Genomic DNA, 14,354 nt, shown 5'->3' on the forward strand with positions numbered 1-14,354 from the left:
AACTCTAGCTTGAATGGTAGGTTATCCAACGTTAGAAAAGATTATGGTGTATGGAAAGAAATGGGCTTAACATTAGAGAAATATGTCATTCTGATTCAACCCTAATGTATTCTGGACGGACCACACAGAAGCTTATGATTTACTCAAGATGATACATTTCTCGTTCTCAATTCTACAATGAGTTCCACAAGATGATACATTTCCCGTTCTCGATTCTACAATGAGTTCCACATGCACTCGAACATTGCCATGATTGATAGTTCACTTTGCCGTTCAATAAATTAAGACTCCGATTGCCCTCTTCGATTTGAATTTATTTATGTGCTCTAATTTTCTTCTACAGCTCCAGTGACGTTATAAATTTGTAGTTTGTTTATTTTAAAGGCGAACCGTGAACATGGATTTCGTGTACAATTGTTAGACTTGTTCTATGTTTTTGGTAGAGCTTCTCGATATCATTTCAAAACTTCATTTAGGTACGTACTAATTGTATTCATGGGTCCAAGTTTTATGTCTTATTCTTGAACTAGACAGTTTCACTGATAAAGATTTGAGTGGTGAGACTATTGGGAAATAAAGCCAAATGTGAACACTATATGATATGTAGTGAGAGAGAGAGCTATTAGTTCGGATTCACACTAATATATGACAGCGCAAGCCTCTCTTTGCTTTCTAGATGATACTATTGGGAGGCATTTGTGAGAACTTGCCTGATTTGAAGCATTAGATATGATCTTAGCCGTTCGTGTTTTAAATCATAGATATATGGTGATGACTCTTTACCCGATCCAACCTGACTTAATTTTCGTGATTCTTAGAGGAATACATTTCAGATTTGCCTAGAACTAAAACCACGAAATCAGCCTGGATCGATAGTGTTCTAACTATCATCTTTAGGCCATAAATGTTGATTTATAGGGAACATCTCGGCAAGCTTTTGGTTAAGTACTATTAAGTTACTGCAATGTAAAGTTACCATACGAGGTAAGTCAAATTAGCTGACAGTATAATACAGACATCGCCAACCGTTTACCAAAAACGAGGCCTTGGGCCTCAACCCTACAACGTTACCGTCCAAATCCCACCGCACGTACGGTGACGCACCCCTTCCCGTCACGCGGGCCCCCACACTGATAGCTGAGTCAGCACCGACGTGTCGACACAATCCCGGTGGTCCCCACAAGGAAAATGGCTGACAGCTCGTTAAAAACGCGCGCGATTGATACATATTTTTCAGTCAAGGACTCACTTACCCTCAATTCTCAGGGAAGGACTTTCCCGGCCGACTATATATTGCTCCCCCTCATTTTCATCCCAACCATGCCACCACCACCACCACCACCTACATTGTTCCTTCTTCTTCTCTTTAGATCTCGCGTGTTTGAGTCTGAAGGATGACGATCATCATGGTGATCATTATTTTCTTGTTTCATTTTTGTGTACGTTTTTGTTCATTATTGAGATTTTACTTGTGTATTTTTTTATGTGACTGAAATTTGTTGGCGTTGATGAGCAGTTGAGGTGGAGGAGAAGGAGGTCGATTTCGAAGAGAGCGGAAATGAACCCGAACTGGTGTTGGGCGGAGGGTTTGTGGTGCCGACCACCAACGCATTTGGCCACACGTTTAGGTCTTGTTCTTCTCTCCCTAGCTATCATCTATACTACTTTGATGAATATCACTTGAATTTAGACCATATATTGAACAGAACGGAGTGTGTACATGTTGATCTTCTATGATTTTCTTATGAATTGATACCTGCTCATATATAAGCCATATATAATGATTATTAAGATGCGCATTCTAAGACGAGTTCTTGAAAAATCAAGAAAGAATATTAGGAACATGAACTATCATTAATTAATATTTGATCACAATGCAGGGACTATAATGTTCATAGTGAGAGGAGAGATGGGGTTGAGGAATTCTACCGAGTCCAGCACATCAACCAAAGTGTCGAATTTGTAAGCCAAATATTAACTGCAGAGTGGTTTCCTGATTGTGCTAATGATTTATGTTGTGGGACATTGTGGTTTGAAATGAAATTTGGTTTGAAACTGATGCAGGTGAAGCGGATGAGGGAAGAATATGGAAAATTGGACAAGGTGGAAATGAGCATTTGGGAATGCTGTGAGCTTTCGAATGATGTTGTGGATGAGAGTGATCCTGATTTGGATGAACCTCAGATTGAGCATCTGTTGCAGACTGCTGAAGCTATCAGAAAAGACTTCCCCAAAGAAGGTTGGCTGCATTTAACTTCCCTAATCCATGGTCTGGTTTTAATTTGCATACTTCATTTCTCATACTTGAGTATCTAACTAATTAGATGTGGATCAATTGTTTACAATTTCTTTGTTTTCCATGGAATTTAGATCTTGGAAAGGTGCTTCATCTTCCTGCTTTTGGGGAGCTTCCACAGTGGGCTGTTGTCGGTGAGGATTGATTGCCATTTCCAAACTGTTAATGTTTACTAGATTGAAACTAATCTAGAGCATATACTTATTTCAGGAGACACCAGCCGGCCCTGAGTGAGGGCAGTGAGTGCTACCGCATTAGGCCCAGGGCCCAAAATTCTAATTTTTTTGTTTGTTTGTTTGTTTATTGATAATAAATTTAATATAGTTAATGAAGTAAAACTACACACCACACAATCGTGTTCTCCAATTGACCCATGCCGATTAGTCTTCTTCTCTCTTAGGGGATGAGCCTCCTAGCATTGCACTTTGCTAGGTTTCAAACCTCCAAAAAAATGGTTTTTTTTGTGTAAGGGCCCTTTTTTTTTCTTCGCACTGGGCCTCAAATCCCTCAGGGCCGGCCTGGGAGACACATTTCATGTTGGTTGTGCCTTTGATGAGTCAATTCACAAGGTCTTTCTCTCAGTAACTTTCTACCTTGAACCAGTTTTGAAGTGTGAAAAGATTCAATGCTTGATCCATGTGTTTCTGTTATTATAATTTCTAACATCATGTAGGTTTGTCCTTGCAGCATTTCCAGGAAAACCCTGATTACAACAATCCTGCTTATAACACCTAGTGGAATATACTCAGTAGGCTGTGGACTTAACAATGTCCTGATGTCATGGGGACACGATGACTACATGTACGTGGTACACTCATATTAGCCAAGCCTCCCAATCTCTCCATTGTGCATGCACTACCATCCATCTAAATTTCCACTACATAATGTCTCCAAAATCTTGTAATGATTGTCGTGTCTGTACCCTGTCACCAGGTGGCCAAGGAGAATAACTATACTCTTCCTTCAGCTGGTCTTTTCATCATCAGATACCATTCGTTTTACGGTACAGTGTAAAATTGGCTATTCCTTACTACAATGCTATTATGCTACATGAAAGTTCTGTTTATGGTTATAATTCATGACTTATGGTCTATGGATCACAATTGTGTTGTAGCTTTACACAGGGCAGGGGCATATAAGCACTTGATCAATGAAGAGGACATTGAGATTTTGAAGTGGCTTGAAGTGTTCAAGTAAGAATATCTCCATTTTCCATTTGAGAACCTAGTAGAGGTATATAAAGACAATATAAGAAACATAGGATTGATGTTGTCGTTTTCTGTTGCAGCAAGTATGACCTTTACAGTAAGAGCAAAGTTCGAGTTGATGTTGAGAAAGTCAAGCCCTACTATCTCTCTCTAATTGAGAAGGTAAAAGCCTCCTGCTCTTATCAAGGTTCTTATTAATTGAGATGGTTATGTCTTCTAATTAACCTCTTTTCTCTTTTCTGGAGAACTACTTTCCTGCAAAGTTGGGATGGTGAAACTTGGAGGTTGCATCAGTAAAGAAAATAAATGGTAGCGGCTGAATAAAGACACCGGATTTAGGAAATTTGATTCTCCGTTTTCGTCTATATTATGTGCTTTCTTTTTGTATCCCTTTTTATGTTTCTTATTCCAGAAGAAGATGCTTTTACCTTCTTCTCTACTTGAGTTTGTGAGTGAACCAGTGTAACAACAATCCTGCCTTTGAAGTAAAATCTATGGGATAATGCCCCATTAATTTCTCATACACCAACCAAAGTTACAAATGCAGAACTACCTGTGTACTTCTCAAGTTCTCAAGTACCAAACTTTGTTTCTTTTCTCTGTTTTGTGATCAAGGTCAAGCCTTTCATTGCTTGAAGGCACATGGAAGTGTGTAATGAGTCTGAACTCTATAGCCTACATATCACTTGTGTACTTTGTCCTAAAAATGTACACGAGTTATCATCTTTTACCATCATGGCCAATAATTGCCAAAAGCCTTGTAGTTCGTTACAACTTTACACAAAGAGAGTTGTGGAATCAAAGGGAATGTAGAAACCCTTACGTATCCATAGAAGGGAAGGAGTAGCATTCAAGTTTTTATTTGGTATCATGAATCGTCAATGCATATGTCGTTGTAAGTTGGGTGGATGGTGGGTGGATGGTGGGTGGATTTAGACGACCCTTCTCTAAGTTAGGTGCGTAAACCTTGAATTTTATATCCCCCTAAAACCCATCTCTGTCTTCCTCTTAAAACTTTTCTTCCATGTCTAAATGTCTCTAGTAGAAAAGGGTCAATTTTTTGGTTTGATAAATATAATAGAGAGGGAGCGCTATTTGTCATTTGCATTCTTCTTTGAGAAAGGGATTGATATTACAGCTAAGCCTGTTGTTGTTTTGTATTTTAGGGGGCTTACCTTTCGCTCTTTCATCTCACTTGTTCTCTGCTGCCGTTGTTGACCATGACCCTCGGTTATGTTAATACTTAATTAGACACAGATTGAAATGATTCTATTGGTTTTTGATTGTTTACAGCATTGGCTTTGTTTTATTGCTTGTCAAGGTGAGAGAGAGCTGATTCAAGGAGTTTGAGGAACTGAAGGTGCAGTTAGTTTTGGCTGTCAAAATTTGTAGCTTTATGAACTGGAAGTGTTGCTTTTGATTTTCTAGGAGTTGGATTTCTCAGCTTTTGGTATTTGGTAAATTGGGTCTTTGTTTGATTTTGCATACTTGCTCCTGTTTTTGAGATTTTGGGTACATATAACTTGCTTGGAGCTTATAGAGCAGAATTGGGTTTGTGTTTGATTCTGGCCTGTTGGTTTTGGGTTTCTGGGTTGTTTAGAATCTGTGTGTGGAATATAAGCTTGAAGGGATGAAGGGGAAGATAGGATTACCAGGAAACTACTTTGTGCTGAATACAGGAGATAAAATCCCAGCCATTGGACTTGGGACATGGCAGAGTGGTGGAGACCTTTGTGTTGAAGCTGTGAAAACAGCATTATCAGTAGGTTACCGACACATAGATTGTGCACATCTTTATGGTAATGAGGTTGAAGTTGGTGAGGCATTAGCTGAAGCATTTAAGGGTTCACTCAAGAGGGAAGATGTTTTCTTGACTTCTAAGCTCTACTGCACGATGAATTCTCTCAATAAAATCGAGAATTATGTGAGAGTTTCTCTGAAGAACCTCGGGGTTTTGTATTTGGATCTGTATTTGATGCATTGGCCTGACAGCTCTGCGTTTGGTGATGCTACTGATCCTCCTTCAAAATCTGGGAGTGAGTATAGGCAGTTCTTGAATCGGCTGAAGAAAGCATGGAAAGCTATGGAAGGACTGGTTGAATTGGGTCTGGTTAGAGCTATAGGGGTCAGCAATTTCAGTGTTGAGCAGATCAAACAGTTGCTTAAGTTTGCAAAAATTGTACCTGCAGTCAATCAGGTTGGTTACTTTCTATTCAACAGTTTACCTTCATTGTAGTTGCAGTAATTTTCTTATATCTAGTAGTTGCAGTAATTTTCTTATATCTAGTAGTTGATAAGTAGGCATTTGAGTCCCTTTTAAAATTATATGTGCAATGAATTTAGTGTGTTATTGTGCTTTTCCGTTCTTATTATATTTCATGTCTCCAATACTATATATGTAGATTCAAGGCTTGATTAGTTGAATTTGAAGTGAGCTGTTTATCAAAAATCTAACTTTACCTTAAAGTATCTCCTGCCATTTTGTAATAGTGGTATGTATGTATTGGACTGTGACCTGTTGAAATAAATAAAAGAACATGTCATATACATAACTTGATTGGAAACAGCCATTTATCTCCTGTGTTTGGTTGTTACCTATATGTCTATGAAGTGAAATAGAGGAATTCATCGAATTGGATCATATAGACGATTCCTACAATCTCATGAGTTCTGTCCCATTTATGAATTAGACTACCAGCACAGTTCTGGCTTTAAGAGCAGCCTATTATATCACAGTTCCTATCTCTCGAGTCTGAACTGAAAGACTTGATTTTTCACCTTCATATATGTTTGCAACAATATCTCCAGTGGCTAAATATAGTTAGAGATTCATACGATCTAGCTTATACTATTACTAATTCTTTTCTGACTTAATTTCCACATTGTAAAGCAAAATATATGATAATTGCAGTATCCATATTATCCACCTCTCATCTGTTCTTATGAGTTGATGACGGTCATCTTTCCTAGATTAACTTTCCTAGTGATAATTATCATCTCAATGGGTCTGTGAGGATCTAGATTCCTTTGGACAAAGTATCTTGTGGCTATTTATTTTGTTTCTACCATTTACCTTCTTTAAGACAGAATTCCCTCCTTGTGCTTACTGAATGTCTTCCAGTCCCTCTTTAAGTCGTTAACTGATGAATGATTGGATTTTTAGGTGGAGTTGCACCCTTTTTGGAGGCAAGATGAACTTGTAAAGTTATGTCAATTGAAAGGTATTCATGTATCAGCTCATACACCCTTAGGAGTCCCAGCTTCAAATCCTGGACCATCTGATAGCAGTTCAGGTGGGGAAGATGAGCCTGGAACTCCTCGCATATCATTCAGGAGGTCAAGGTCTGTGCATGGGCCCATGCTGAAATTGTCAACAGTTGAACAAATAGCAGATAGACACAGAAAAACACCTGAGCAGGTACTTTAGATTCACTAATCTATTTTTCTTGCGTTGAATATAGCATCTTGTTTTATCTATTTCGATGGCATATACTACACCAAGTTTGTGTTTAATCTCATCCAAATTTTGTTTCCTGAAATTGAAGTATCATTCATAGGGTCCATAATATACGTATCATGTTATTACAACACCAAGCTCAACGTAGGCTTCTATCAATTACCGAAGATATGAAGTTTACCACCATCCTAAACCTTTTCTCCAGTCCACATCCAGAACTAGAAGGGTTCATTTACACTGTAAAGATATGATTAGTTTCACCTAGTTTTCATCAAAGCATGCACAAAAGAAGGAAGCAGCATTAGAAGTGCGATGTTGTTTTTTGGTCGTTAATTCCCCATCCGGTATGATAGTAATATCCAGTGATATAAATAAGTGTTCCCACTTACTGGAATGGGTGGACATACTTTTAAGCAATTGTCTTCTTTAAGAAAGCTTTATCAAGATTTCAGCCTCCAATTATGTGACTAATCCTCTCATTATATAGGTTTTTTTTTCCTGGAAGAAAGTTGAACAATCGGCCATGTTGGGGGTGTATTTTGGGTGTGCTAGGGATACTTAGAGGTGTCAAAGCTTCTACATCTGTTCCCTTATCATCTAGATTGAAGCTTTGAACTTGAAGTAAATGAAAATACATGATCTTGGATTTGGCCAAAAGTTTAAATGATCCCTGCAGTTTCTTGCTTTGATTTGAAACCATTGCCAATATCTGGAGACAAAGGCTTAACATGTGTAGTTTTTTGTATTACATTGTCTAATAACTAGCCTTTTTTCAAATAATAGAGGACCATAGTCTTATAGGACTGTGCAGAGGAGACCAAAACTATTAATGCAGGATGATCATATTGACATTGTTAATCTGGTACTTAAAGCTGTAGTATGAAGGATTGAGGGAAGAAGCGCCTTTAACAATTGGGGTAGCTACTTTTGATGAAAAAAAAAAGAATGAGGCGATGAAAAATTTTAAACTCTAAAGCAGTATCTATTTAACTTGATCAGATTAAATTGGAACATAATTAGGCTACTGCCATCTCTTATCTTAGGAGTGAGGCCCATTGGTAGTCTGGCTGGTTCAAACAACTAAGGTCTAGAGCATGGCCCTGCATATTAATTGGTTACTTGTGAAGAGGTTAATTGGTTATACTTATGAGAGAGCTTCATAAACTGTGAATGGTTTTATTTTACAGATCTCACACATGTTAGTTTAGGTATTTAACATGGTGCGCTTCATCTTAGTTTAGGATATTAAGTACGAATGAAGGAGTTACTCTGCGAACCCCCAGTTTTCCTTTCTACCTAAGCTACTGTACTTTGTTATTATAAGAAGATGCTAGTATTAAATTAGAAATACTTGCATGTTTGTTAGATGTAAGTGACTGGTAATCATGAAGTTTTTTACTTGCACAAAGCTTGATTTGGTTAATCCCATTCCAGTATTCTTATGTGGTCCTTTTATGATCTATATATTGCTCTGCTTTCGCTTAGAGTAGTAATTAAAGTTCTAGGTCTTGACAGCGTGATGTAATTATTGAGCTGTATATACTAATTTCAACTTCTCAATGTTTTGGAGTTGAATCTTTTATGTTTTACTTTTCATCTCTCAGTTTTGTAAGCATGGTTATGTTTGAAACGCGAATTCGGTTTGGATGCCAAGAGAAGAAACTGCATAATGAACTAAGTTGTTGTCAATAAAGATTAGAAATGAACAGTGCTTGCCACTGATTCAGTATAATGGTGGGGGTTGAGTTACATGATCATATATTAATATGCCTCATTTTATAACAATGATAAATATATATTTCAGGTAATTTTGCGTTGGGGGTTGCAAAGAGGAACCAGCGTCCTACCCTGCAGCTTGAAGCCCGATAGGATAAGAAAAAACATAGACATCTTCAACTGGGCTCTGACAGACGACGAGTGGAATCGGTTGAACCACATTGAACCGCAGGTGTGCTTATTTGGAAACAGCCCTTTGAATACTCTTTCGGAGAGTGGCTTTGTGTCTGAAAGTGGATGTGGTCCGCTTCAAGCTGTGCATGAGATGGAAGACGATATGGAATCCAATGCCTGATAAATTCAATCATATCATCAGATAATGTGGATACAATTTTTGTTCAAACAAGTAATGATCTTCTGATATGACATGTGTATGCCCATTGTTTTGCAAGATTTGCAGTTTGTGGATGCTGGTTAGTATTTATTGAAGTGGCAAATATTTCTGTTTCAAACCAAACAAGTTCCACTTCCTCTTATAGGTGTGTTGATGAAACCAAAGTGATTGTTTCCTCTCTCTCTTTTCTTCTCCTGTTCATGTTTGTTTCCATGCTTTTGGTAATTAGCTTTTGGCTGATGTCTTCTGGCCTTGTGTGCATTCTTGGAAATATCTCTCATTAATAGCCACCATATCAAGTCACGCAGCCTATGTAGTGAAAATTAATGCAAAGGATCAGATCATCCAAAGCTTCTCGAGTCGTCGTCCCCAAGTGGATATAGTTTTATGGTTATCTTTTTGCTTGTGTTTGTGTGGTTATATGCAACTACAGGCATGGATGTGGTTCATTGTTATAACATTAACTCGCTTCACGGTACACTCGCAAGCTTATTGAGCACTTGTTTGGTGTTTGGAAGTGCTTTTATATGAAGCGTTTTCGGAAAGTCCAGACGCTTTCCATAGAAGCATTTGGAAGTCATTGACATAATGCCCTTCTCATGATTCTTTTCGAACACTAAACATAGGCAGCTTTCACTATCCGAAAGCGCGTTAGGCATTTTCAGAAGCACTGCAAAGTGTGGACATACAGGTCCACAGTCTTGTGTGGATGTTATAAGAAGCCAAAGTAGCTTTGGTTTGGTTTTCATCGCCCTTCAATCTCTATTAACAATGTGGTTGAAGACAATGGGAACTGAATTGAGTTGAGGCCTGTCCAAGTGTGACCTGTGCTTCATTTTTCAACTCCTACAGCTACACAGCCACCAACACTGTTAACCACAGACTTCTTGCAATCTCCTCTTTATAAAATAACCTAAAACAAAGTGTCTTCTCTTCCTTTCCAATTCCCGTGCCTTCTTGTGTTTGATTTTCTTCAACTTGATTCCGGAATTCCACAAGAAGAACAAGTCGACACCAATCACACCATCGCAATTTGCAAGAATATATAGTCAAACTAAAAATTAATATTGCATGATTGAAAAGGAAATGTACAACTCCGACCGTCCTTTCTGACCAAAATATCTAGTCTAAAACTTTTAATGTCAAAGAAAGAAACAGACTTCACAATTCAGTGGGGGTGTAGTGGACTTTCACAGATTGACGTTGGCGTTGGTTATGGCTTAATCTGTACGTGATTAGGTAAAATTGTACTGCGTCCACTACATGCAGGTATTTTTCATTTCCATCGTGTTAATATCATCAGCTTCAAACGACTCACCAGAAAGGAAAACCCACTATTTGATTTTCTACATGCATCTCTCTTTCTTTTTTGAGAGAGGTAAAGTATCTTGCAGATGTTTCAATCCTACAGCCAAGGTGACGGTATAAAAAGAAGTAATGAAATCTAACAAATTCATGAGAATGAAAACTTGGACCTTTGCTTGTCAGACATACAAGTAGAAATTATAAAAGATATACACCAATGTACAACCTTGTACACTAGAAATTATAGCAGACTTCCCCCCATTCAACGGAACTAAATTTATGTATGCATACCATTTCATGAACCAACAAAAAGGATTCAGAAATTGTGGAAATACTGCTCTCATTATATTAGCAATTGTGTGGATGAATATACACAGCAAAACCAACTTTGAGAGTGCAAAATTAGCATTGTAGATATAGAAATTGAGCTTCTTTTAGACGTAGTAACATCTCTAGCTGTACAATCAGGATTTTCCTGGTTTATCTACAAATATAAAAGCTAGATTTTGATGTTGATATTATCGAGCCAAGAAACTAGCTGCTGAGTTGAAGGTCTCACCTTAGGGCATCCATTTAAGCAGAGTAATGCAATCTCAAAAACACACAAAAGTTCCTGTTCTCTATGCTTGTCATAAATGACTCGATCAAACACTTCAGTTTCCCTCTTCTCCCTCTTCATCTGAAACACCCAAGAGATCAGATCTCGAGCTACCTTTGGTTTGCACATATCCATAGGCCTTTTTCCTGTCAGCAGCTCCAAAAGAACAACCCCAAAACTGTACACATCGCCCTTGTAAGTAGCAACAGAGGCTTGGCCATACTCAGGAGGAATATACCCCAATGTCCCAACAAGATCAGTTGTTACATGAGTATCATAGGGACGCAGGAGCCTAGCAAGACCAAAATCAGCTAAGTGGGCATTAAAATCCTCATCTAGCAGAATATTACTCGACTTTATATCCCGATGAACGATATGGGGCTCACATGATTGATGCAAATAAGCTAGCCCTCTTGCCGCCCCTTGAGCAATTTTAAGCCTTGTATTCCAATCCAGACAGGATGCTCCATCCAGCTTTTCATGCAACCAATAGTCAAGACTACTGTTCTCCATGTAAGAATATATCAAAAGTCTGTCACTTTTATAACTGCAATACCCTTGAAGATGGACAAGATTTGGATGTTGAGCTCTGGACAGTGCTTCAACTTCAGCTCGGAATTCTCTATCCATCTGGCCACAGTCACCAGACAATCGCTTGATTGCAACCTTCTTACCATCAGGGAGGGTTGCTTTGTAAACCAAACCAAAACCCCCGCAACCAATGATATTTGCCTGATCAAAATTGTTGGTGGATTGCAAGAGGTCGTCAAGAGAGAGTTCCTTATTGTTCTCCTTGTTTTGGAAAAGAACCACTGATTTTGAACCAAGTTCTTCCAAGTACTTCTCTTCTGCTTCATGCTCCCTTTCAGGATCAACCTCTCTTTGACGTTGCGCCCGCATCACAATAATGAACAAGAGAGCAAGAAGAACTGCTGTCCCAAATACAGTTCCAACAACTATACCAATAATAGTTCCTACATTCATTCTTGATTTTCTGTTTTGAACGAGAGAAGTATGAACCTTCGATGGACATGGAGGAGCATGGTCACCACAAAGACTGTTCCCTTCAAAGCTTGAATTTGGGAAGGTCCCAAACTGACCTCCACTAGGAATCTCACCCTCTAGTTGATTGTCTGCAACACTGAACTTGGACAAAAAACTGAGCCGAACCAACGAACTAGGTATTGTTCCTGAAAGATTGTTATGAGACAAATCCAGAGTCTCCAAGCTTTTCATATTAGAAAGAGAACTTGGAATTGGTCCAGATAAAATGTTGTGCTTTAGATCCAATACATGAAGGGCCTTCAGGTTCCCAAACTCTGGCCAAATCAGTCCACTGAAATTATTGTTGCTAAGTTCCAGTGTTGGCGGAAAGCTCCAAACTTGATTATACTGCAATCCCCTTGCACTTACATTCTTCTTCTGGAAAAGAGGAAAATCCGGGGAAGGCTCCTGGACTGAAGAAAAATCTCCATCAATGAGGCTCTGTAGTCCGGTTAAGCTTCTCGGGATCTCCCCAGTAAAAGAATTGTTTGATATGTCCAAGTAGAAGAGATCAGAAAAATTGCCAAACCAAGATGGAACTGTGCCCTGCAAGCTGTTCCAGGATATATCTAATAACTGCAATTTGCTGCTCTTACTCAACCATAGGGGTATTGATCCTGTGAGCCTACTGTTTGCTATAATAAAAACCTTCAACCTTGCGAAATAAAGGTTTGGATCAGCAGGCAATTCTTCATCATAGAAGTTCATAGTGAGAACCAAAGTAGTCAGATTCTGACACTGCTGTAATATATGAAGGGCAGATGACAGATTAGAATGGCTGGCATTTGAAAGTGAGAGGTAATTGAGGGTATGAAAATCCTTGAAGCTATCAGGAATTGGGCCTTTCAACTTGTTCCTGGCAAGATTTATATTATTCAGATGTTGACAGGTGGGAAGATTGGGTGGAATTTCCCCATCAAACTGGTTTGAACCTAGATCAAGAGAGGTCAAATTTATCAATGCTGAACAATTTAGATTGATCTCACCATTCAATGAATTGTTTCTCACATTCAGCAAAGTGATGTTTGGAGAACTTGATAAGGAAGGCGGTATCTGACCACTGAAATTATTGGAATGAGCAACAAAATACTGCAACTTTTGGAGCCTGTGGAAAATGTCCGGGATAGTCCCTGAAAACCAATTAGTGGAGATATCCAGACGAACAAGATTGATCAGGCTACCAACATTTTCGCTCAGCGGCCCAGTGAACTTGTTATCTTGAATGGTCAGTCTGATCAGATTTTTCAGCTGATATATCCCTTCAGGTACACCACCAGAGAGATTATTCGAGAGAAGACAGAGATCCACCAAGGAACTACAATTTCCAAGACTTGGTGGAAGACTACCAGACAAGTAGTTCACAGCCAACTTCAGTACCTGAAGCCGAGTAGAATTTGCACAGATGCTTTGTGGGAAAGAACCATTCAAGAAATTCTGAGAGATGTCAAGTGACAGAATTGAAGGTAAATTGAAATCATCTGGAATGGGGCCAGAAAAGTCATTAGAACTCAAGTCTAAGTGCTCTAGTTTAGGCAATTGGAACAGTGAAACAGGAAGTGAGCTTTTCAGGAAGTTGTGGGAAAGATTAAGGGTTTTAAGCTGTTCCAACTTCCCCAAAGATTCAGATAGGTTCCCAATCAGTCTTCTACCCGAAAGATCCAACTCAACTACTCTATAAGTATCAACAGAAGAGTTGCAAGTAATACCTGCCCATTTACAGCAATCACTAGAGAAATTCCTGCCCCAATTACCAATGGCAGTTTGCAGACCACCCATGAAATCCTCCAAGGCATTCATATCATTGGGACTGCAGGTCAGGTTCTGGGACCTCAAAACCTGAGCTTGGAAGCAAAACCCAATAACAATAATGACCACCCAGAAATCTCGAACGCCCATATTTGCAACAAACACCAAAAAAGCCTCCAACCTGGAAGAGAAATCAAGAATGTACAGTCAAAGTAGCAGCAGTGAAACCCTTGCCAAGAAGACCTCTGATTTCTGAACTGGGTTTTGCTGCTACAATCATTACTGCTCAGAACTGAACCACAAACAACAACAAAAAGCCAAAAACACCGAATCAAAATCAAAACCAAAACTAAACAATAACATTAAACACAAAAAAAGCATGAACAAGAAAAGCAAATACAGACCTCGCAAGAAGTCGAGAACGGGCAAAAAGCTACAGTCTTTCACTTGGAACACGCTTCTTTAATCTGGTAGGAAGCAATGAATCAATGAAGGAGGAAGGAAGGAAAGAAGGATGGAAGAGATGGATTAGTGAACTAAAAGCGCTGCCCTTTTTTTTGGTGAATATCTTTTAACAAAGATGGGCTGCG

At 38.9% G+C, this 14,354-nt stretch overlaps 2 protein-coding genes and 1 pseudogene across 2 annotated transcripts; 2 read left to right on the plus strand and 1 right to left on the minus strand.

Moving 5' to 3' along the window:
* Positions 1 to 397: 397 nt before the first annotated feature.
* LOC126792519 (inositol oxygenase 1-like) lies at positions 398 to 3,888 on the plus strand (annotated as a pseudogene).
* Positions 3,889 to 4,623: 735 nt separating this feature from the next.
* On the plus strand, positions 4,624 to 9,251 carry LOC126790605 (aldo-keto reductase family 4 member C10-like). The gene is made up of 3 exons (XM_050516915.1): positions 4,624 to 5,701; positions 6,668 to 6,922; positions 8,766 to 9,251. The coding sequence occupies exons 1-3, from the start codon at positions 5,135 to 5,137 to the stop codon at positions 9,030 to 9,032; spliced, it is 1,089 nt and encodes a 362-aa protein (XP_050372872.1). The 5' UTR covers positions 4,624 to 5,134; the 3' UTR covers positions 9,033 to 9,251.
* A 1,454-nt stretch (positions 9,252 to 10,705) lies between these two features.
* On the minus strand, positions 10,706 to 14,354 carry LOC126792616 (phytosulfokine receptor 1). The gene is made up of 2 exons (XM_050519047.1): positions 14,169 to 14,354; positions 10,706 to 14,056 (listed from the first exon to the last, which is right to left on the minus strand). The coding sequence occupies exon 2, from the start codon at positions 13,912 to 13,914 to the stop codon at positions 10,876 to 10,878; it is 3,039 nt and encodes a 1,012-aa protein (XP_050375004.1). The 5' UTR covers positions 13,915 to 14,056; positions 14,169 to 14,354; the 3' UTR covers positions 10,706 to 10,875.

The sequence above is a fragment of the Argentina anserina genome, chromosome 4 (assembly GCF_933775445.1).
Source record: "Argentina anserina chromosome 4, drPotAnse1.1, whole genome shotgun sequence".
NCBI lineage: Eukaryota > Viridiplantae > Streptophyta > Magnoliopsida > Rosales > Rosaceae > Argentina > Argentina anserina.